This window comes from Sorex fumeus, unplaced genomic scaffold (genome assembly GCF_029834395.1).
Source record: "Sorex fumeus unplaced genomic scaffold, SorFum_2.1 ptg000015l, whole genome shotgun sequence".
In the NCBI taxonomy this organism is placed as follows: domain Eukaryota; kingdom Metazoa; phylum Chordata; class Mammalia; order Eulipotyphla; family Soricidae; genus Sorex; species Sorex fumeus.
The window spans coordinates 6,424,861-6,448,059 of record NW_026606072.1 but is presented as its reverse complement, the minus strand read 5'-3'; the positions used below and the strand labels follow the sequence as shown (position 1 = coordinate 6,448,059).

Below are 23,199 nucleotides of genomic sequence, written 5' to 3'. Positions count from 1 at the left end.
GAATAGCTAAAGCAATTCTTGAGAAAAAGAAAATGGGAGGAATCAACCACCCGAACTTCAAACTGTACTACAAAGCAGTAATAATTAAAACAGCATGGTACTGGAACAAAGGCAGAACTGCAGACCAATGGAACAGGGTTGAATACACTGACATCTCCTCTCAATCATATGATCATCTAATCTTTGATAAAGGTGCAAGTAATGTGAAGTGGAGTAAGGAAAGCCTCTTTAACAAATTGTGCTAGCATCACTGGACGGCTACATGCAAAAAAAATGGGCTCAGAACTCTGCCTAACACCATGTACAAAAGTAAGATCAAAATGGATTAAAGACCTCAACATCAGACCAGAAACCATAAGGTACATTGAAAACAAAGTTGGCAAAACCCTCCATGACATTGAAGCTAATGGTATCTTCAAAGATGCCACGCCACTGTCTGAGCAAGTGAAAACAGAGATAGATAAATGGGACTATCTGAAACTAAGAAGCTTCTGCACCTCCAAAGAAACAGTGACCAAAATACAAAGACAGTCTACAGAATGGGAAAGGATATTTGCCGAATACACATCTGACAAGGGGTTGATATCCAGGATATACAAAATACTGGTTAAACTCCACAAGAAGAAAACATCCAACCCCATCCAAAAATGGGGCAACGAAATGAACAGAAACTTTCTCAAAGAAGAAATAAGAATGGCAAAAAAGCACATGAGAAAATGCTCTACATCATTAATCATCAGGGAGATGCAGATCAAAACCACAATGAGATACCATCTCACACCTCAGAGACTGGCCCACATTCAAAAGAACAAAAGCAACCGATGCTGGCGTGGATGTGGCGAGAAAGGGACACTCCTTCACTGTTGGTGGGAATGTCCACTGGTTCAGCCCTTCTGGAAAACAGTATGGACGATTCTCAAAAAATTAGAAATTGAGCTCCCATTTGACCCAGCAATACCACTCCTGGGAATATATCCCAGAGAGGCAAAAATGTATAGTCGAAGTGACATCTGCACTTGTTTGTTCATTGCAGCACTCTTTACAATACCAGAAACTGGAAGAAACCTGAATGCCCAAGAACAGATGACTGGTTAAAGAAACTTTGGTACATCTACACAATGGAGTACTATGTAGCTGTTAGAAAAGATGAAGTCATGAAATTTACATACAAGTGGTACAACATGGAAAGTATCATGCTAAGCGAAATGAGTCAGAAAGAGAGGGATATTCATCTGGGGGACATAAAGTAACAAAATATGAGATTAATACCCAAGAATAGCTGAGATCAGCACCAGGAGGATTACTCCATAGCTTAGTGGCCAGTCGGGCATTCTAGAGGAAAGGGCAGCTCAGATAGAGAAGGGAACACCAAATAAAGGGTGTTTGGAGGATCCTCCCAGGAGGGGAGATGCATGTCGAAAGTGGACTATGGACTGAACATGTTTGCCACTCAGTGCCTCTTTTGCAGACCACAACACCCAAAAGGAGAGAGAGAACACAGGGGATTGCCCTGCCACAGAGGCAGGGGGGGATGGGGGGATGGGGGTGGGGGGGATATTATCCATGGTGGTGGAAAATGGGCACTGGTGGAGGGATGGGTATCTGATCATTGTATAATCAAACCCAAGCACAAAAAATTGTAAATCTACAACTGTACCTCATGGTGTTTCACTAATAAAAAAAATTTAAAAAAAAAGAATTCACTCTAAAAAAAGAAAGAGAGAGAGAAAGGGAGAGAAACAGGGATAGAGAGCATGCAGCCATAAGACAGATCAAAACAGTTTAATAAATACAATAGCGCTCTAGACCAGTTTCAGGCAGGCACTAACAGAAGTCCAGGATTTGGGGGAATATATTTCACAAGACTATGTGTACAGATAAAAGTGGGGTCAGGACAGGACTTGAAAGTAAGGAGACTCTTTAGCTCTGTTTTAAAATGACATCACACCCCTTGACTTTGAACAATATTACAAAACAGTAACAAGATAGTACTGGCACAAAAAAGATTGTGTAGAGACCAATCAATAGAACAGAGCCCTGAAATACATCCACACATACATGTGTATCTAACCTATCATAAAGGACTCAAGACCCCAAACCATAAACTGTGTAGAGGAAAACATAGGTGATATACTGTATGATCTTAACTTTTAAAGATGCATTTGGAGACTTAAAACAAATGGATTTACAGTGAATGAAAAAAGCTTCTACGCAGTGAAATAAACTCCCACAGAGACTGAAAGGCAGTATAACAATTGGAAGAAGCTATTTATATATCATATGTCTAATACAGTATTGCTATCAAAAATAGACAAATAATCCACATAAAACATCTAAAAAGCAAACAATCCAATTTTTTAAATGGGCAAAAGATCTAAATATGAAATTCTCTAAAGATATATGAAAAGAAATTTGCAGCATCACTCATTAGGGAAATTCAAATCACAACAAGATATCACCAATTAGAATGGCCTATATAAGAAAAGATCATAACTTAAAAGTATTGACAGAGATGTAGAGAAAAAAAGGGATTCTTGAACACTGTAAGTTGGTGTAGATGTTATAAAAAGTAATATGGCAATTCTTTTGAAAAAAGGGGGGAAATGCCATTTATCTGCAGGAAAAGATAATATTAATTCAGAACATTTGCATCCCTCTGTTTAGGGAAGCATTATACACAATAGCCAAAACAATAAGTTATTTAAATGCTCATTTTCAGAAGGTTGGATAAAGAAACAGTGGTCTGTTTGCTCAAGGGAATATTATGATGCGAGTCAAAAGACAACATATTGTCATTTGGGACAAACTGATGGATCTTGAGGTGATTATACCCATGAAATATATAGAAGACAATTACTGGTTGTTTATTACTCACATGTGAACTATAAATAAATGAAGCAAGTAAACAGGCAAAATCAAAAAAGATAACTCCTAAATTTGGTGTAAGCAATGGTAGTGGGGTAGCACTGGAACATGGAACTTTGGTAGCAGGTAGAGTGAATTCTATATACCTACAGAGAGGCCATACTACAGCCCATACATTCTATAACATAAAAATAATGGAGAAGCAATGAAATAAACTCAGGGACCAATTAAAACAAATACTCCCTGACAACAAGGGGAGGAGGTATGAGGGGAAATCTTTCACCCAGTAACCTCAGTGAGGGCTTTCTCCAGGCCTCTCTCTGTCCTCCAGCTGTGGCCTCCCTGAACAGCTGCACTGGAGCTCATGATCCAGCCTTGCTACCTTCCAGGTTGCAGAGAATTCCCTGCACCAGATTCTCACAGAGACTGTGTCTCTTTGCCCTTGCCTGCAAGGACAGATGGTGCCCTGGTGTGCGTAGACCAAGCTCTGACAACAGGCTATGGGGCTGACTGCCTGGTTAGAGGCAGAATCTGAACATGGAGATCGGCAGGGGTGCAGGTATGGGCACAGGGCTTGCATGCAGAAGGCCAGGGAAGAGGTGGGAAGTAGAGAAAGCTAGTCTGTGAACGAAGGTCAAGCCTCCCATTACGGTCAAGTGTGGGTAGGAAACACCCAGGACTGTGAGGCAACGGAACTGGAACTTGGCCTTGCAGGCTGTGATAAAGGCATGCCAGTTAAGGTAGAAGGGCAAAACTTTTAGTATCACAATTTCTTAGCTTATCATAAATTTTTAATATGTGGAAGTATTAAACCCAGCCAAAGCCATGCTGAGACCACTCTCCACACACTTGGACGAGGAACTGGCAGAGGAACCCAGATGTGCGGGACCCGGGGCTGAGATCTTCAAGCCTACTCAGTTCAGGAATGGGCCTCCTCCACCCAGCTCCCCCCACCTTCCTGTAGCTAGACAGTTACACCCACAACTGCCTTGTAACCCCATCAACAGCCATCCAGAGACTAAAACCAAGCTCCCTGAAGCACGCAGCCACATTTGCAACTGCTTGACCTCTTATTCTCTAGTTCTCACTCTCAGAGAACCCGGCAGGCTACTGAGAGTATCATACCTGCCTATATGCCTGACTAAGAACACCTATAAAGGTGATTAGGGGCTGTCCCAAAAGCCTCCATCTGTCTCGGAGAGCCTGGCAAGCTACCGAGAGTATCCCGCCCGTACGGCAGAGCCTGACAAGCTACCCGTGGCATACTCGATATGTCAAAAACAGTAACAATGAATGGTCCTCATTCCCCTGACCCTGAAGGAGCCCCAATATGTTATCAGGCTACACTTGCACGTGACAGGGACAAATGGAGACGTTACTGGGCCCGCTCGAGCGAACTGAAGAACAACAGGGTGATGGTGATAGTGATAGTGATAGTGATAGTGATAGTGATAGTGATAGTGATTAAACTCTGCATAATTTGTAAAAACTGGTTTGTAATTCTCTCCATTTGCAGAAGTCTGGGGGAGGGGTTGCTGAGATGCAGGTTCTAGCACCCACAAAAGCCCATCCGTGCCACAGTTGCCAAAAAGTAGGAGTCCCAATCCAGTGCCGCAGAGCTGGGATTCTTCCTCAGAGGGAAGGCTGTCTCCTGGTGGCCTCTCAGCTGGTAACGGCAAGAAAGTCTTGTCCTGTGTTGCCCAATATAGTGCCAAGCAAGCCTGTTGTTAGCTTCTGTGAGTCTTACCTTCCAGAATAAAGTCACATTATATTGTTCTTGCGTGGATTCAACCATTCTCCAGACATCAAGAGCCTCTGAGGGAGCTTTAGAAGACAAAGACGTCCTTGGGTCACAGTATGTACAGAAAGAAATGCCTTCAACACTTTCCTAACAGTCTACCAAGTGCCCCTGGCCTGTAGAATCTTGCTTAGCATTTTTCTTTTTTGACCTTCTTTTACTTCTACCCACTTGTTCAAGGCCACTCTTCACACCTCCCCAGGCACATGCCATGTGACTTATAAAAAGTCAGTTGCATTTGAGCAGGCAAGAAAATGGAAAACCCTTATGATCACCAAGCCTCAGAGCTTCTGGAAGCTTCAAGAGAATTTTGTAATCATTTGTTGGCCTGATACTAGATCATTTGAGTAAATTTCCCAGTGTTTAACATTATAGGAGCATCAGGCCACTGCTGCTTCCTGGCCCCATTTGCAAAGATCATAAGAAATCACTCTATTACTTTGTAATTTCACAGTGACTAAATGAAAAAAAAATTTTTTTTAAGTCATTAGGAGCCCTGGGGTCAGCTTGCACTCTACAATTCAGGGCTCAGCCTTTCCTTCTCAGGGAAGATCCAAACACAACTTCATTTTCAAACAGCTTGAACTGACTGATGAGACCAGCGCTTCCCATGGCATGAACACTACGATCTTCCCCAGTCCTAGTTAAGAGTTGATAATCACCAATCGAGTGCCAAGCCCAGCATGAATGCAGCAACAACAATAGCTAATAAGCCAGTTTTGGCAAAAGCAAAGATCAGAGAGAAACTGTACAAAATAAATAATACCAAAGGCAAATGTTTGAACTTTTCTCACAACTATTAGGCATTCAATTTATTATTTTTAAAAGATGGTTTCCAGCCCCTGATCTAACTATTTTCTCCTCAGTTATTAGTAGAATCAAAAGCACTCAGGGGTACCAATTTTCTCCTACAAGTCAGTTCAGGACCTTGGATTAAATGTGAGGGAGTGAACATACCAGTTTCAAGTGTGCTGAAATTCTGAGCAACTGTTTCGCTCCATTTCCAGAAGTGATTGGAATCAGCACAGCGCACCTGCACCACATACTCTGTGGAAGGTTCCAGATCTTTCCAGAGGTACTCACCATCCACTTTGATGGAAACATTGTGCTTGATTTGAGAGAAAGAGAGAGAGAGACAGAGACAGAGAAGAAATGTTGGTGTGCATACTTCATTGTAAAGACAAATCCTAAGATTGCAAATAATGATTCGTAGTATGAATTGTTTTTAGGGAAAAAAATCCCTAAGACACTTTTCTGAAGTCTTAAAAATCTATGGCTCACTTTATAGTGTTTTAACTTCATAGATAACCCATACCATCTGAACCACATGAAAATAAGAATTGAAAGATTCTCTGTTTAGGACACAGAAGAGGTTCTTAAATATAGAAAAGTCCTTCAAGACACAGAAACATACATTTAAAAGGCCATATGCACACCATTACTCATTGCAACACTTTGCTCAATAGAGGGGGTATAGAATCAGCCAGGTGTCCAACAACAAATAAATATGAGATGAAGGTGTAGTGAATACACACACACACACACACACACACACACACACACACACACACGAACTATACAGCTACCAGGAATGATGAAATTATGCAGCTCACTGCAACTTGGATGGAACTGGAGGATACCATGTTAAGTGAAGTAAATCAGAAGAAGTAAAGATACCGAAGGATACCACTTTTCTATGGTATATGGAATAACAGACAAAGAAAGTCAAGGGACTCGAGGGGGGGGGAATGCCTAGATTAACCTTGACCTTTGATCTTAGAAATGAGAAGGACAGGGAAGGAAAAGAGTTCAATCCCTGGCATCTCATATGGTCCCCAAAGCACTGCCAAGAGTAATTCCTGAGTCCAGAGCAAGAAGTAACCCCAGAGCATCGCTGGGTGTGACCCAAAGGAAGCAAATAAATAAATAAATAAATAAATAATTCTTTAAAAAAAAAACAGAGTCAACAACACTATAAGAATGAGACCCAAATGACAAAGATCAAACTTAAAATAGTGTTTGCTAAGGAGGCCGGCTGGGCAGTGGGAGGGAACCTGGAAACATTCGTAGAGGGAAGTTGATGTTGGTAAAGGGGCTAGTGTGGAACACTGTATGCCTGAAACTCTAGAATGAATAATTTTGTAAATAACAAATCACGGCAAAGAAAATTAAGCAGCATTCTTACTTGTCTGACTGTTCCTTCATGTTGAAGTTCAAGCTGACACAAAAGTGAAGACTTATTCCCAAGTGAGTGTACCTTCCAAGTTATGGTGGCATTTCTGGCTGTGACATCTTTAGAGAATAAATTAAAAGGAGCCTTTGGGTGGACTGTCAAGAAAAGAAAGCAAAGTGAAAAAAAAATTGAGCACAAATCTAAAAATATCATGGTAAATAGTTCACATCTTCACTTATTTACTCAATAAATATTTATTTTTGAGAAAAGGGCACATAAACCAGATTTACAGCAATAAACTAACTATAGCTTCACCTCCAATCCCCACATACATATTAGAAAACTGTAAAAAAATATACTTGAAAAGAAAAAAGATACTTGAGACCCTTAAAATTAAGCAAAAGAGAAGTCAGAACTTGAGAAACAGCCCATGAGGAGAATAAAACAGAATGACACAAAGTTTAAAACAAACAACATTAATAATGTCAAGGATAGACCCGAGTTGTGTTCCACCATCCTGTATGGTACCCCAAGCACCCCCAGGAATGATTCCTGAGTGCAGAGCCAGGAGTTAACTCCTGAGCATGGTCAGGTGTGATCCAAAACAAAACAACAACAACAAAAGTCAAGGATATAGACCAAAAGTATTCAATGTGCAAAAATAAGAAAATTCTACCAACTTCCATGACCAACAGATGCGAATACTAAGAGGACTCTCTTAAGATGCTGCAATTACTAGATTTTAAAACAGATTTATTTATTACAGATTTTAAAACAGATCCACGAGGTAATGGAAAACACATCTGAAATGAAAGGAGAAAAAAACACTTTCCAATGAAAAACTAGAAATTACTTTTTTTTTCTTTTTGAGTCATACCCGACAATGCACAGGGGTCACACCTGGCTCATGCACTCAGGAATTACTCCTGGCAGTGCTCAGGGGACCATATGGGTTGCTGGGAATTGAACATGGGTCGGTCGTATGCAAGGCAAATGACCTATCTGCTCTGCTATTGCTCTAGGCTCTAGAAATTACTTTTAAATAGTCACATAGAAATTTTGGAACAAAAGCAGATCTCAAATGAAAATGGTCTAGATGATGCTCAGGTCTTGAAAAGATTTCCCAAGTGTCTATGCTGTGAAAAACTGTGAACTGACTCCATGTAAGGGGAAACTGTTGGAACACTTGAGAGGTTAAGAGCAGCAGGCAAACTAGAGAAGACCAAAATGTGAAGGATTACTGAATTGGTGGTCAATCGACTTCAATTTTTACAAAATCTGTCTCTGGGGGGCCAGTGAAGGGACTAAGGCACTTGTTTCTCATGTGGAAAATCCTGATTCAATCCCTGGCACTGCATATAGTCCCCCTGAAGCAATGCCCAGAAAACCCCACTAAGCACCATGCCAGGAATAGGTCTTGAGCAACACCATGGATGGCCCCCAAATCCACTGTCCCCCACTAAGTCTGTCCTTTAATCCTGGGCATGAAGGAATGAATGTGAAGTATCAAAATTCCCAATTTTCTAGCTAAAAAAATAGAAAAATAAGAATTCTAGAAAGCCAAAAATCACTAGAGAGATTGATAAAGGGCACAAGAACAATATATGAAGGAAGACCAATAAATACTATAACAATAAACAATAAGTATTGTTTGTAATGTGGTAAATACAGAGGACTCTTTTTTTTTCTTCCAGGGATGTGAAATGCTATAATATACCCATCCAAATAGAATAAAATGAAAAGAGAGACATCTTAATTAAGAAAGAATATCATAATACAGGGTAAGGCTACAATTGGAGAAGTGAGTCATTTGGGTGATCTTTTGGCATTTCCTCACAAACTGAATATGTGAGGACCAATTGTTATGTGAGGACCAATTCCACTTGTAGAAATTGTTATGTGAAATTGTTATGTATTGTAGAATTGTTATGTGAGGACCAATTCCACTTGTTATGTGAGGACCAATTCCACTTGTAGAAAAACACTGTAGATATGTATTCATGCATATATAAAATATTTATATTCACACTGTAGCCAAGAATAAAAAACCCTTGACATAACCTAAAAATTCATTAATCATATGCATAAGTAAAATATTTATACAACGACATACTCTGGCGCAGAGAAAATGAAAAACAGCAGCACTCAATCTATGGGCAAATCTTAGCCATTTCATATTTTATATAAGGAGTTACTCTATTATTAAAGACAGCTTGCTATCTTTTGTATATGCCAAAACCAAACAAAATAAAAGTAATCCTTTTAGGATTGCAAAATAAATGAGAACATATGTGTGTTGGAATCTGTAATTATCTTAGTAAAAGGAGCAGGATGAGAGTAGAATAGAAAGTGAAATAAGTTATTATCAGAGCTCTAGTTTTGAAGTTGAGCCATCAACTCTTTGGTACTTGGTGTGATGATGAAACCAACAAACAAGAGACTCGGGCCCATGACTGTGACTACACCCCTGAAATAAAGTGGCTGAGTGAGAGCAGTAAAGGAAAACTGTCACTTGGGATGTGAATGAGGCTAATTCTACTGTGCATTTAATCAGGTACACAGTGTGTCAAACAAGGGGTGTTAAGAATCCAGGGGGCCTGTGGCACTCTCTCACCTACCTCGATGAGTCAGGTTAAAGCCAATATTGGCACTTGTCCTTCCTGAGCTGTATTCAGCCACAAGGGTGAAGTTATACATTTCTTGTGAGTCTTGAGTTATTTGCCAATTGCAACAGTTTTTGTGTTGACAAAGGATCTTATTCCCAGAAATTCTTAAAAAAAAAAAAAACAATGTCAGGGTTTACCCTTTAGTCAACACAGATGTCTAATTCTGCTTTTTTTTTTTCAAAGCCCACTCAGTACAAATCCAGATGACAGCATGGCCCATCACCAATAACACAATAAATACTTGCAATAAAAAAGCTGTTTCAACATATTTGATGAAAATGGTACAGTGTGTAATGAGGCGCCAGAGAGACTGTATGGGGGGGGAGGGGCGGTTAAGGCACTCGTCTGGCATACAACCAACCCTGGTTCAATCCCTGGTTTCCAGGTGGCTGGGAATTCCTGGGGGGGGGCATCCAGGCTTTCAGAGCCCCACTGGGAAACCCCCAAAATAGATAACAAACACTGTCAAACAAACACTGTCCTCCCGTTGTTCATCGATTTTGCTCGAGTGGGCCCAGTAACGTCTCCATTTTGAGACTTGTTGTTACTGTGTTTGGCATATTGAATACGTCACGGGTAGCTAGCCAGGCTTTGCCGTGCGGGCGAGATACTCTCGGTAGCTTGCCGGGCTCTCCGAGAGGGGTGGAGGAATCCAACCCGGCTCGTTCAGGCTGGCTCGCTGCGCGCAAGGCAAATGCTCTACCACTATGCTATTGCTCCAGCCCCAAAATAGATATACCAATAAATTGATAACAAATATCTAAATAGATATACATAATTGATAACAAATATCTAAATAGATATAGATATATACTCAGCTATACTCGCAGCTTAGCTCTGAGCTCAGGGATTGTGCCTGGTGTGCTCAGAGGACCATATATGATGCTGGGGATGGAACCAGCATCCTCCTGTACTATCTCTGGTCCAATGTGGAATAATCTTAAAAATTGAGAAATTATGTAGGCCCAGATCACCAGCTGGGAAGTATTTTTGTACCAGGAACTGTCTTTTCATTTTTAGATTATCTGTTTTTGTTTTGCTTTATTTTAACAAAGCTCACATAGAAAGTATTGCACACAGAGATCTCTTGAATTCTTCCTGACTTGGAAAGGGTAGCTTTACTATATACGTTCAAGGTTTCTGCAATAGCAAAGTGCGGCTTTTGTGATATCAATACAAGTGCTTTACACAGGGAACAGTCTGTCATAGTACACACAGAGGTAACTTACGATTCCAGTAGAGTATAAGTTACAGAAAGCTGCTCATGAGCTAAGTCAGTTCCTGGATCCCAAGTACAGGTCAAAGTCTTGAAGTCCTGAGTTTCACAAGAAAAGTCCTTAAGTTTTTCTGTCCAATCAAAGAAAAACAGATGAAAGACCCAGTGAAACCTTTATGGAAAGACAAGGAAGTGGAGAGCAATCTTTGGGGTCTGAGGCCACAGTTACTCTCAATGAGGGAAGGAGAACTAAAATGGAAGCCCACTTATTAGCAGCTCCAGAAAGCCGCATTTCAGGCCTCATATCCCCTTGGCTCTCCTCCACCCATGCCTAAGCTTTCCTAGGATGCAGTGAGGGTTGGTATGGTGGATATTCTGCAAATGGTGGGCATGCACTATGTCCATGGGGTGGCAGCTGCATCTCGAGCCTGCTGTAAGGCACTGAAACATAATGCTGACTGGCACCTCAGATGAACGAGAGAATGAATGAATGCCATCAGTAAAGGAGAAGAGAGGCTATAAGATGTAGGAGGCCCTTGGAATTGCACCCTAAAATGTTTCCTCTCCACTAGGTCACCACCGGAAGCTTCTGACAATTCCCCCACTCAGTGAAGAACTGAAGTGGTCTCATTGTCTGACAAGACCTACTATGTGCAGCTACTGTGATAGGGACAGGTCCTGTCTATGCTCACAACCACCATAATTGGCACATAGGGGAAGAAAAAGACTCTGAGGGACTAGAAACTGGCCAAGCGAGCACACCTAGGCACAGGAAAAAGGTTCCTGTCCATGTCTTCAACCTTGGCATCTCCTGGGGACCCCTCTCCTCCCTTAGAATCTCATGTTAATCCCCATAAGACTGAAACAAAGCAAGCGATTTTCCTAGGTCATGCCTTGAAATTTCATCCCTTCTATAGTCTTGACTTTTAGGAATAAACTGTCAGGAAGCTCAAGAATGCAGCAGGAAATCCTGCAAGTATAAAACAGACATTGTCAAAATCTATTCTAGAAGATTTAGTAAACAAAGGAAAATTGAGATCAGGAATAGAAAAGCTTAGTGTCCTCTGGCAAAGGAGATTCCTTTATTCCGTCAGTAATGGGAAGTGAGGGTCAGAGGAATGAGCATACTTACTAATGACATAGAGAACAAAGCCATCATAAACTGTGTTGCTGACCCCGTTGCTGCTTTCACAATAGATATTCGTTCCTGTTGATCTAATGAAAGGAACATGTATCAAGTGCAACACAGCAACATTTGAGTCAAGCTGTTCTCCGTATATCTGTACAGTTTCCGAATAACATGATACGTTGTTTTGATGATTCCTAGAAATGTAGCACATGGTGACATTGGAGCCTTCTTCCACCACCTTTTCTTTAGGGAAAACCAATAGTGGTTTCTGTGCAAATGAATCCAGTACTGCAAAAACAAGAGAGAGTTAGAATTTCACTCCAAATTCAAATCACCTCTTTTTCACCTCACTCTCAACTTTATTACATAAAGTCCTCTGCTAGTCTTACCAAAACAATGGCTTTAAGATTGCCACCTCAATGATATTTTGCCACCATGGGGTTATTGTGACAGAGGGGGTGTTGAATTGATCCTGGTCCTGAGGAAACCATGTTTAATGACTTCTGTGCATTATCCATCACCATCCTTATCTAACAATAATGAGATGGGCAAGACTGTAGCCCAGTTTGTCTGCTCAGATAGCATGTTTACACTCACCATGTCTGCTCAGCCCCAAAGCCATCTGTCCCTCCCAGTCACTAATCTGTGCTGTAGCTCACAGTAATTCCCACCTTCTCACAAATACCTCAAATATCCCCTTCTGCAGTTTCTCCCTCTGTGTGGCCCTGCAGTGGCTCATGGACACTCCCACTGATGCTCAGAGGTCTGAGTATTCAGTACCTCTTGGTTGTGCTCGGGGCAGTAGGGTGGTAGTAGGGGACACCACTAGGGTTTTGCTCAAAGTGGGGCTCCGGCATGACCTGAGCGAGACCACATAGTCTACCTTTCCCATGCTTGGCTGTGATCTGTCACTTGACTGCCTCTGCCCAACTTCCCTTTCTTTCACTATTTTCTTAATCCTTACATTTTCTTTCAGGGCACCGCTCTGTCAGCAGGAAGATGCTATGGCAAAAGTTTCTGGGGTCTCATAAAAGGGATCAAAGGGATGAGCATCTACCTAGCATGGAGGAGGCCTGGTCTAACTACCCGCAAAACAATGGACCCCCAGGTACAGCAGAGAGCAGCCCCCAAGCACCAGGCTGGAGTAACGCACCCAGATTGCTGGTGTGGTCCCAAAACAAAGGCAAGAAAAAAGGAGCATGGCCTCTGAGCCATGATCTCTTTTGGGGCCCCCCAAAGACTTTTATCATGGACTGGGGAAGAATTCCAAACCTATCGCTGAGGGCCGTGATGAATTTGCTGGAGTTCTTTAAGCTATCTGTGCCTCAATTTCTTCATTTATGACATTAGAGAACAATAACCCATATCTCTAGGGGTCCACAAGAGATTAAACTAGTATGTGTTTAACGCTTAAGTCAGTGACTGGGCTGCATATTTGATTCTCTTACTACTATGAAATATCATAATCATTAATCATTAGGACAGTCATGAATCAATGAGCTGTCAGTTTAGATTTTTAAAATTGCTTAAACATTCAACAAAGGCATGGCAGGGTTTTCAAAGGACCTACCTTATCTACCTGAGAGCACCAAATGCTTTTGCCACAGACATAACTATTGGCTTAGCTGAAGTATAAAACCAAACTGTGGCAAAACTTACTCTAAATCTTATATCAAAAATAACCCAAATTAAGAGATTTTTATAACTATTCAAATGAAGAATTAGTTCAATTTTTCCCTATTTCTCTCATCCATTTATATTGGGTAATGGTAAGACATCGTCTAGGGCCAAGTGCAGCTTCCATCTGTTTTTGTAAATAAAGTTTTATTAGAATACAAGTCTGGTGGTATTTGATTGACACATTGATTGTGACTGCTTACACATTGCAACAGCAGAACAGAAGTCAAAGCTTATAGTCTACAAGGCCTAAAATAGTTCACATTTGCCCTTTGCAGAGAAAACTCCCCACTGTTGCTCTAGATACATGCACATTTTGTTTTGTTCTGAACAAAAACATACACACTTTAGGTATCCCTTAGCACTCTATAATGAACACACCTTATGTAGTTGTGAAATGAACACAAAGTTATCATAATTTGCATAATTATCTCAATGAATAAATTATGTGGCACTTTGGATGCCTGTCTCTCTAACAAGTTTCTAACCCATGCTTTTTAGTTCTGGTAGGAACCAAAGAAAAATAATGTCTCTGCCTCCCCCAAGTTCCTCATGGGGGGAACTTCCATTATTTGACAATGGATCCCAAATAATATTAGATGCTACATCTCTTCATGCTCTGATGGCCTTACTTCTTACCTTGAACTTCCTTCCAGGAACTCCATTCATTCCAGACCCTCCACTTTATGCTGTTGGCATCACCCATCAAACTTCTTATTCTTACAAAGTGGGTGGCACATTCCAATGGTAGCTCGGATTCCCAGCTCCACTGCAGAATGTGGTTCAATGTAGTGGTATAGTTCTCCTAGAAATAGTGAGATTTGGAAACATTTGGCTGTGCTTTCCTGGAAAATTACTTGACTCAACTTACCTAACATACACACTTGAGATTCTACTGCTGTACCACATTATAAACAAGTGCAGTACATTATAGCCCATCCACTCTCTGCATACCCAAAGTCTCAATTAGAATTGCTATAGTCCTTTGTCTTTGAAAACTTAGTACCCAATGCCATTGGATTCCAAGGATTAATGTGAGCCACATGAGAGAAAATTGATCACTTGATCACTTGACTTCCCGTTACTCATCGATTTGCTCGAGCAGGCACCAGTAACGTCTCCATTCGTCCCTGTCACGTGCTATGTAGCCCAATGGTGTCTGTTCATTCTAGGAACACGAAGAGCCTCAAACCGATCGTTCAGGGTCTTGACGAAGAAGTCTGACCATCTCATAGGTGGGCGGCCATGCAATCTTTTGACGTCCCGTAGAATCCAGTCAGTAACGGCTCTAGTCCAGTGGTTGTCTCCAAATCTTACTATGTTTCCAGCCCATCTGATTTTTGACACCTTGGCAAACAAGACAGCGTCCCTGATTCTTGACTATTGATGGAGGTCGGAACTCAGGATTCTTTCTCAGAAAATTAAAGCTATGCAAATCTTGAGGAAAGAGACAGAAGGTACTGGCCACATAGAAGCTGACAAGAGTATTCTTGCCAACAAAAGCATTTATTTTTAACATTTTTTAGGTGATGAACCATGCATGGCAGTGCTCAGGGCTTACTCCTGGTTCTGCATTCAGGGATCACTCCTGGCAGGGCTCAGAAAACCATATAGGGTGCAGGGGATCGAAACCGAGTCAGCTGCATGTGAGGCAAGCAACCTACCTGCTGTACTATTGTTCCAACCCTTGCTAATCTGTTTTTCAAAAGTCAGTTAGATTGATGAATTTTTAAGCAGGTCAAACCACGCTGGTTACATCTCAGTAGAGGGTAGTTGTGGATGGTACTGGCGAGTTCCATTGCCTCTGAGAAGTCAAGACTTTCCATATCTTCCTTGTCTTTTTGTCTCGTATTTTTTTTTCAGATGTGGTGTCCCCATGAACCTCCTTGAACTCCGTTTCTCAGTGTTTCCCAAGTGTGTCTTCCGAAGTGACTGGTGCACTCCGGGGGGGGGGGGGGAGAGGGGGGGAGGTGTAACTGAAAAAATCTAGGGGGTGGTAATGCGGCTAGTTACTTTCTGCTTGTTTGCTTTTAAAAGGTAGTTTCTAGGGGGCACAATGATCATCCTGTGTGTGTATGTGAAAAAGGGGTGAGGGCTTAAATCAGCATGGGAATCTCTGCTTTATCAGGATCTCTGTTCGCCAGAGATGTCACTCATATAGAAGCATCTTACATTGCTCCCTGAGAAACTGAGACGCTGAACTGCTATTTGTTCTTTAGGCATGGACTTTCATCCTAATTTTCTAAAACACTGGCTCTCTGATTCTAACTCAAGAACCAGTTATCTTGGGGCTAGAGTGATAGCGCAGCAGGTAGGATGTTTGCTTTGCACGCAGTCGACCCGGGTTCCTTCCCCAGCATCCCATATAGTCCCCGAGCATCGCCAGAAATAATTCCTGAGTGCATGAGCCAGAAGTAACTCCTGCGCATCGCTCAGTGTGACCCCAAAAGAAAAAAAAAAGGAAGCGGTTATCTTATGATCGCATCCAAATGTTCTCCATTTCCACAGCCTGCAAAGGCCCCTCCCCTCCCCTGTCATTCTCTTCCCTCTGCGTCTCTCCGTGCCCCTCTTCGGGCATATTGGAACCTACCAACCCCAGCAGGAATATTCTCCCTGGACCCCACTCATTTGGGATAGCAACACGCATGTACACCTCAATGCTCTTTCACACTGTCCCTGGATTTGGGGCACTCTGCAATGGGAACATGTCCTGTACTTCAAGCCCCCACCATTCCCCCTCTCCTTCCCAGAGTCTTTCTTGTGCTTTCCTCTAATACCGTCCCAAGGGCCTTGTTTACACTGGGTTCAATTATTGGCATCTCACCTGGGGCTGCTTCCCTGATGTGAGCGTGGCTCTGAGGGAGTGGAGAGGCACATTTCTGCCTCAAACCACCCAACGCTCTGGCACTCAGGCTGCTCTTGGACCCTGCCAGGACAGTCGCTGTCCATCCTTCTAGGTGGAAGGTAAGGGCAACAGCATTTTGTGCTTCTTGAAGAAATGGAGCTCACCTTCTTGTTTCGTACAGCAAGGGGTTGGAGCCACACACACCTCAATTGCCCCAGAGTCAGCAAACCTGAAGACTTTCCCTCATCTTGGCTTTCCCTCCTGTACGTGTCCTCCACACCGACTCTGAGCACCACTAGGTGTAGTCCTGATGGCCACTGAGCACCCTGAGGAGAGCTCCTTCCCCCAGATAACAGGAAGAATAAGCCTGTGCCCATGACAGACTACACAGGCCCTTGTGTGAGAACAAGCCTATTCTTACGGGTGTTTTTTCACTCTCTGTAGGGAACTGCAACTTAGGAAGATTTGTTGCATTTCAGTTTATTGCATAACTGGCATTACTATAAAACAAAACTTTTGTATCATGAGTTTTGACTTCTGATCCATGTGCCTTTCAATAGTTAATGAGGGCAACCTCAAGGGCATTTTGTTTAAATATGGTTCAAAGTCAGTGTCATAAACCCTATCATTAACATTACTTAAAAAAAACACAGTGCCCCAAATTTATTTGAAAAGCACCTTATGGCCAGAGTGATAGTACAGCAGACAGGGAGCTTTCCTTGCAATACGGCCAGCCTGCTTCGATCCCTGGCTTCCCATATGGTCTCCTAAGCCCTCTTAAGAGTAATCTCTAAGCCAGAGCCAGGAGGAAGCCAGGTGTGGCTCAAAAAAAAATTAACAAATCAAAAAGACCCTATCATGGAGACAGGCTGGTGTGCAGGAAGGAAACCAGGACATTGGTGGAGAGAAATGGACACTGGCGAAGGGATAAGTGTTGGAACACTGCATGCCTGAAACACAGTCATAAATAACTTTGCAATTCACAGTGACTAAAAGTGTTTAAAAAGTCCATGTCCAAAAAAGGAAATTTTACAAAAGGAACGACATCAACAATGGAGACCTTACTATCATGTCACCAAGTCACAGATTGACTTGACCCCTTCACCAGACCGGCCCGCCTGGCCCAGAGTGGATGACTCCTGGTCCCCCCAATGCTCTCCACCATGCAGCTCAGCTGGCTATCAGGAAACATCCAATCAGATCTCCTTCTATCCAATCCCCACTTCTTCTTACTTTCAGGATCAGAAACAAAGTCTGAGCATGGCTCCCAGGCTACTGCATGGCAGGCCTGGACCCCACCTGCCATCGAGTCTTTTGAGCTGGGACACCCACCCCCTCCTGCCCACAGGAGCTCAGAGTTGCTGCATCTCCCCCAAAACATTCCTCTCCATGCCTCCCGCTCCAGCAGCTCCTAATTCCACATTTTGGCTCCAACTGTCCTTCCTCCCTGATGTTGGAGAACAGGCCTAACCCCACCTCCAGGGTCAGTGGCTTCTGATGCCCCCCCTAACCCTCCCAAAGCAGCCTGGTGCTCACACTTGCGGCTGCACCTCCTCAGGCTCGGGGCTAAGGGTCCAGATCTAAATAATGCCTGGACCTCAGTCTCTAGTCTACAGTCTGGCTGATTCCACCAGCTCCTGGGCTGGCATGCACTTTATTCCTCCCAGACACTGTGTGCATTCTGTGCAACCTCAACTTGCCTTTGTGGTTTTCACAGCTTTGTCATGAGGAGGCAGAACTTTTCTTGAATGCATTGATTCGGTGATTTTTTTTTTATGTGCTAAATTGGGTTTGGGTTGTTTTCTTTGATTCAGATGGTGAGTTTAATTTGGCCCAGAGAAGACAGCAGCAGTCAGTCAGATGAAACTGGCGCAGACATAACACACAAATCCAGCTGAAGTCACATGTGTGCCTGAGGCGTGTGCTTCTCCCCCGCTGGCGGCCATGCCAGGCTTCTGTCCAAGCTAGAGCACTTATACTGCTCGCCTCCTGCCCATGGCTGAATCATAAAACCAGGCACTGGAAAGGATGCGCAGAGCCTGGTGACGTTGGATGGCCAGCACTGATGGGAAATAACTATATGCCCCAGGTTCAGAGGGAGCACTGGGATAGCAGTCGCCTTTGATTTGCTGGGAAATGCAATAATCAGAGGCATGGAGTGTGAAGCTTCCTCCTTTTTCCAAGAATGAGGCAGCATCAGGCCTCTTACTGCATCCTAAACTGAAGGATCTAATGTCCCTCATGTCCCTCTTGATGTTAGCCTGAGACATTTTCAGATCACGGCATCTCAGGCTTCCCTCTGTCTAGGACTCATAGTCCCTGGGAACTGGCTGGCAGGATGGGGCATCACTGCTGTCTGGGCATAAGGACAATGGGAGGGCGTGACCCTGGCTCTGACACAGCCAACGTCTTCCATTTGGTTTTCTGAGCTCCTTTGGGGTCATGGTGAGCTGGAATTATGGGGACAGAACAACAGAAAGGCAAAACTTTTAATAGATCTCCAACTTCTATGGGATACACGAGTAGCTTTCACTCTGATCTTGAAAAGAGAACTAGTAAGTCGCAGGTGAACAGATAAGGACACCTGTGTGTGAGGAGGAGAAAGGACAGGGTCCACAGGGTCTGGGGCGGCGTGATTTCACCCCCAGAACAGGAAGTCCTGTTTTCTGGGGAAATGGACAATGGGGCGAACTCAGTCTGTGGACTTTCTCTATTCGTGGTGAGTGTTAGTGTTTCACAAATTTCTTCAGCATTTTTCTCGAATTTCTTTTTCTTTCTCAGCCTAAATGTGATCCATGGTAAAAATTTTACTGGGCCCATAATAACAGCCAGAAGGTTCACCAAAACAAAACAAAACAAAAACAAACAATCAAAACTGTTAGTAAGAGGTGGGATAGTGGGATGAGGTGCTGGTAGGGGAAGTGAACACCACACACAAGTTTTGCCGCTGCTTGCAACCAGAACACTAAACAACACTCCTTGTGGCAAATGACCCTTTGACAGAATTATGGGCCTTGGTAGAGTTTAGACCTGTGGCCAATCCTAAATAGAGTCTAATTGTTAGAGTCTAAGAATCAGGTCACTCACTCAGAGCTCAAATGCAGTAATGGAGAAGGAGTGTAACAGTCTTTAAAATTAGTGGTCTCTGGCCAAAGATAGTACAGCGCTTACCTTGCACAAAGCTGATCTGGGTTCGATCCCCAGCAGCATATGGACCCCTGAGCACTGCCAAGAGGCATTCCAGAGGTCAGAACCAAGAATAATCCCTGAAAAATAATCCCTGGCCCCAAATCAAAATGAACTAACAAAATTAATGTCCTATATGCTTTGACATAGGATCTTTCAGGATCTCTGCATCCAGGTCTTCACTGTTGTGAGAGAAGAGTAACATCCCTTGGGCTGAGAGAGGCCCCTGGCAAAGATACCTTTCTGAGTCCCCCTTCCCTCCAAATGGAGCTTTCTTCAATGAGATAACATCCAATGGTTCATGAACATGAATGAACATGTATGTATGTCCATTATTAAGGTTCCTCAGAGAGATGTGTATTCACTCCTCAGAACATAATGGAAAATTGCAAGACATCACCTAAGTGTTCCAATGTTTAGGGTGAGGAAATATTAGGCAAAATAGACACAATCATAGCTTGAACCAAGACAAATGATCCAAATCATTTAAAGACTAAAGTAGTATGACACTAAGAATGTTCTTAATTTGCCTCATGTAAGGTACAAAAGACAGAAGCTACTCTTCTGCATGATAGGTCCATGAAGTACTTCTGTTGGTTAGAACATACAGCATTAGCATTCATTTGTCCTTTGCATTTCAGTTCAATATATAAGCAAAGAAACTGACTAGTATGTTTCAGTGGCATAAAACTATGCCAAAGTATGCCAAACAATGTCAAACTATGACATTTAATTTAGGAAAATTTCTAGTAGACAGGTAAGGGACAGGAATAAAGAGGCTGAACTTCATGGATATTCATGGATCAACCACTTTTTGGAATACATACCCAAGAATCTTCCCGTGGACAAATTAGTACCAGGAAATGGTCTATTTTCTTAACACATTCCATCCAAATTACAAATGAAAGCTGTTACATAACTTTGTCCTACATCCTTCCTCTTAGCTAAAAACAGAAATACAATTGTTTGGGAAAACTAAGCACATGATTTGGATGGTCACAATCATTAGACTATTAAATATTATTGATATTTAGCTTAGTGAAAATATGGCTCACGTGCGCTCCTAGAATCACATACCTTTACTAAGCTGCTATAATTTTTCCATGTTGGAAATTCTTTTGTTATAAAGGACAAATCATTGCATCAGAACAGTAAAATTTAAATATTGATTAAAAATCTTACCACCCATATGACATTGGATGTGTTAACTCTACTGATCTCAATCTGGAAAATCATTTTTAAGTGGTCTACTTGATCATTAGAAAGGTTGTGGACATTCCATCGTAAATGTAAGCGCTGCTGGGAAGAACTGGTGGTTACTTTCAGGGATCCAGGAATCAATGACAAAGGCTCAGGCAAGGCTGAAAGATCAAAATGAGATGTGACCATTTAATAACCATATGATTTGTATGGTCACAATCACTAGACTATTAAATATTATTGATATTTAACTTAGTGAAAATATGGCTAACTTGCGCATCTAGAATCACATACCTTTAAAAGTTGAAAAGAAATTTGGAAATCACTTGGCAGGTGAAGAAATTAAGATCCAGAAAAGTGAAATGACTTATTCAACAACGTCATGCATGCAAGTTAACAAATGGATAAACAGTTAAACCAAAGAGTACCTTACCAGGCAATTTCACTGGTTTAGAAATTTATAGAAAGGCTATAAATAATGAAGGCTCTTTTGCTATAAAGCCTAAATTACTGGCATCAAATTAAAAAAAATTTTGTAAGCCAATTTTTTAACTTTAAAACACACACACACACAACACACACACACACACACACACACACACACACACACACCCCTTTAATGAGAATTCACTGAACATCTTGAACAAGCACTGAGAATTTACTTCCATAACAGACTCAAAAAAGACTTGAGAGTCAAACAGGAAACAGGTTGCCAGCAAACTTAGGAAACAGCCCCAAATTGAAGATAAGTCCTGAAAGGGAGTTAAATCACTGCTGATTCTTAGACAAGAATAAACTACTGCTTTTTTACTTATGACAGGGGAACACCTCACATATTCCAAAGGGATTATTGATTCAACTGGTGTTGTGGCTTGGTTTGAGAAGGTCTGATGTGAGTTGGAAGTCATGTGGAGGTTTTGGAAGATTAAGGTCCCAACCCATTGCCTCTTTTGCAAACCACAACACCCAGTAAGAGAGAGAGAACAAAAGGGAATGCCCTGCCACAGAGGCGGGGAGGGGGGGGGATGGGGGGTTGGGGGGTGGGAGGGATACTGGGATCCATGGTAGTGGGAAATGGGCACTGGTGAAGGGATGAGTATTTGATCATTGTATAATTGAAACCCAAGCACAAAAATGTGTGTCTGTAACTGTACCTCATGATGTCTCACTATTAAAAATTTTAAAAAATTGAAAAAAATGATCTGGGCTTTACAGGATATGGTACAAAACAGATATCTTCTAAGCATTTGTTTTTCTAGTTCTATGGGTACTTTCCTTATATGAAATCCTCTGGCACTTAGTATGAAAAGCAAGAAAGTACTTCCTCTTCTATCAATAAAACAGAAAGCACTATCCAATACTGAAGAATGTTTCAAAGTTGTCATTCTAGAAGTGCATTATTTTCCATAGGGAGGTAAAAATGATAGCAGTAGTGCTGAGCACATAGCAGTGAGCATGCTACCAAGTGTTCTCCTGGGATACCTCTACAAGCTGGGAGGCAGTGAATAGTTATAGACAAGGAAATGAAATAACAGCGAGGCTAAATAACCAGACATAGTTATATGGAAATTAAATATAGATTTAAAAAAATAAGCTGGCTTCCCCTAGACTGTATTGTTCCCCAACCATTAAGACAGGCCACTTTTCCCAATCAGAGGTCATCGGCAGTGAAATGTCTGAGAAGCTTCATGGCTCCTTCCATTTCCTGCCAAGCTCAGGATTCTGATTTTGGCTATAAATGATGTTGGGACTCTGGGTGAAGCACAATAGTGAAGAAGTTCTCCTATTCAGACCACTTTACAAGCAGTCCATTGATCAGTGCGCTGACCAGGAAAATTAGGGTCATGATATGGCTTGCTAAAATAGATAGTCAAGATGAAAGAAGTCAAAACCAAGGTAACCATTGCTTTGAGAAAGTGATACATCTATGCATGAGAATAACAGTCACCTTCAAAGGAAAAATACTCTTATTGCTATTGCTTCATTTTTTTTTTTAGTGTGCTTATATCTTCGCTGCTCTTTCCATGTCTTACCTTCACTCTGATAAATTTTCAAGCACAGCAATGCCAAGAGGAACATTGGCTGAAAGAGGACAAGGGCAGCCATCGGTTCTGGCGTCCTGAAAAAGAGAAATCACACAGAAGCAACATTTGAATTTCACTCTGAACAGGTCTCCTTGAGCCATTTTTGTTGTTGTTGTTTTTAGAAAACGGCATTAAAGTGTCTCATTCTTCTCTCCTCCCTGTATCCATATTCCTGCCTGTGTAACTCTGGAGCCCTCCGACTTCTGCCACTGAATAAAAGTCCCACTTCCCTTTCTGCAAGTCTTCCTTTGGCTATAAATGAGGCAGATGATTGCCTGCCAGTATGCCACCTGGGCTTGAAGGGATCGCAAAGACTCCTGCTCGCTCTTGAGCGTTTCCAACTTTGGCCTGAAAAGGGTG

At 42.1% G+C, this 23,199-nt stretch overlaps 1 protein-coding gene across 2 annotated transcripts in view; it reads right to left on the bottom strand.

Annotated features, from left to right (window-relative positions):
• The window catches only part of OSMR (oncostatin M receptor), a 70,209-nt gene that overhangs the window by 22,323 nt on the left and 24,687 nt on the right, over nucleotides 1-23,199 (bottom strand). For both annotated transcript variants that reach the window (XR_008792154.1, XM_056112137.1), the window contains exons 2-10: nucleotides 22,789-22,874; nucleotides 20,738-20,916; nucleotides 14,164-14,329; nucleotides 11,851-12,135; nucleotides 10,732-10,849; nucleotides 9,455-9,606; nucleotides 6,849-6,991; nucleotides 5,621-5,771; nucleotides 4,613-4,689 (exon numbers count right to left, since the gene is read on the bottom strand). Coding sequence is in view for 1 of the 2 variants with exons in the window: in XM_056112137.1 (XP_055968112.1) it covers nucleotides 4,613-4,689; nucleotides 5,621-5,771; nucleotides 6,849-6,991; nucleotides 9,455-9,606; nucleotides 10,732-10,849; nucleotides 11,851-12,135; nucleotides 14,164-14,329; nucleotides 20,738-20,916; nucleotides 22,789-22,861 (1,344 nt within the window). In the remaining variant the exon portion in view is untranslated. The remainder of the gene's footprint in view (nucleotides 1-4,612; nucleotides 4,690-5,620; nucleotides 5,772-6,848; nucleotides 6,992-9,454; nucleotides 9,607-10,731; nucleotides 10,850-11,850; nucleotides 12,136-14,163; nucleotides 14,330-20,737; nucleotides 20,917-22,788; nucleotides 22,875-23,199) is intronic.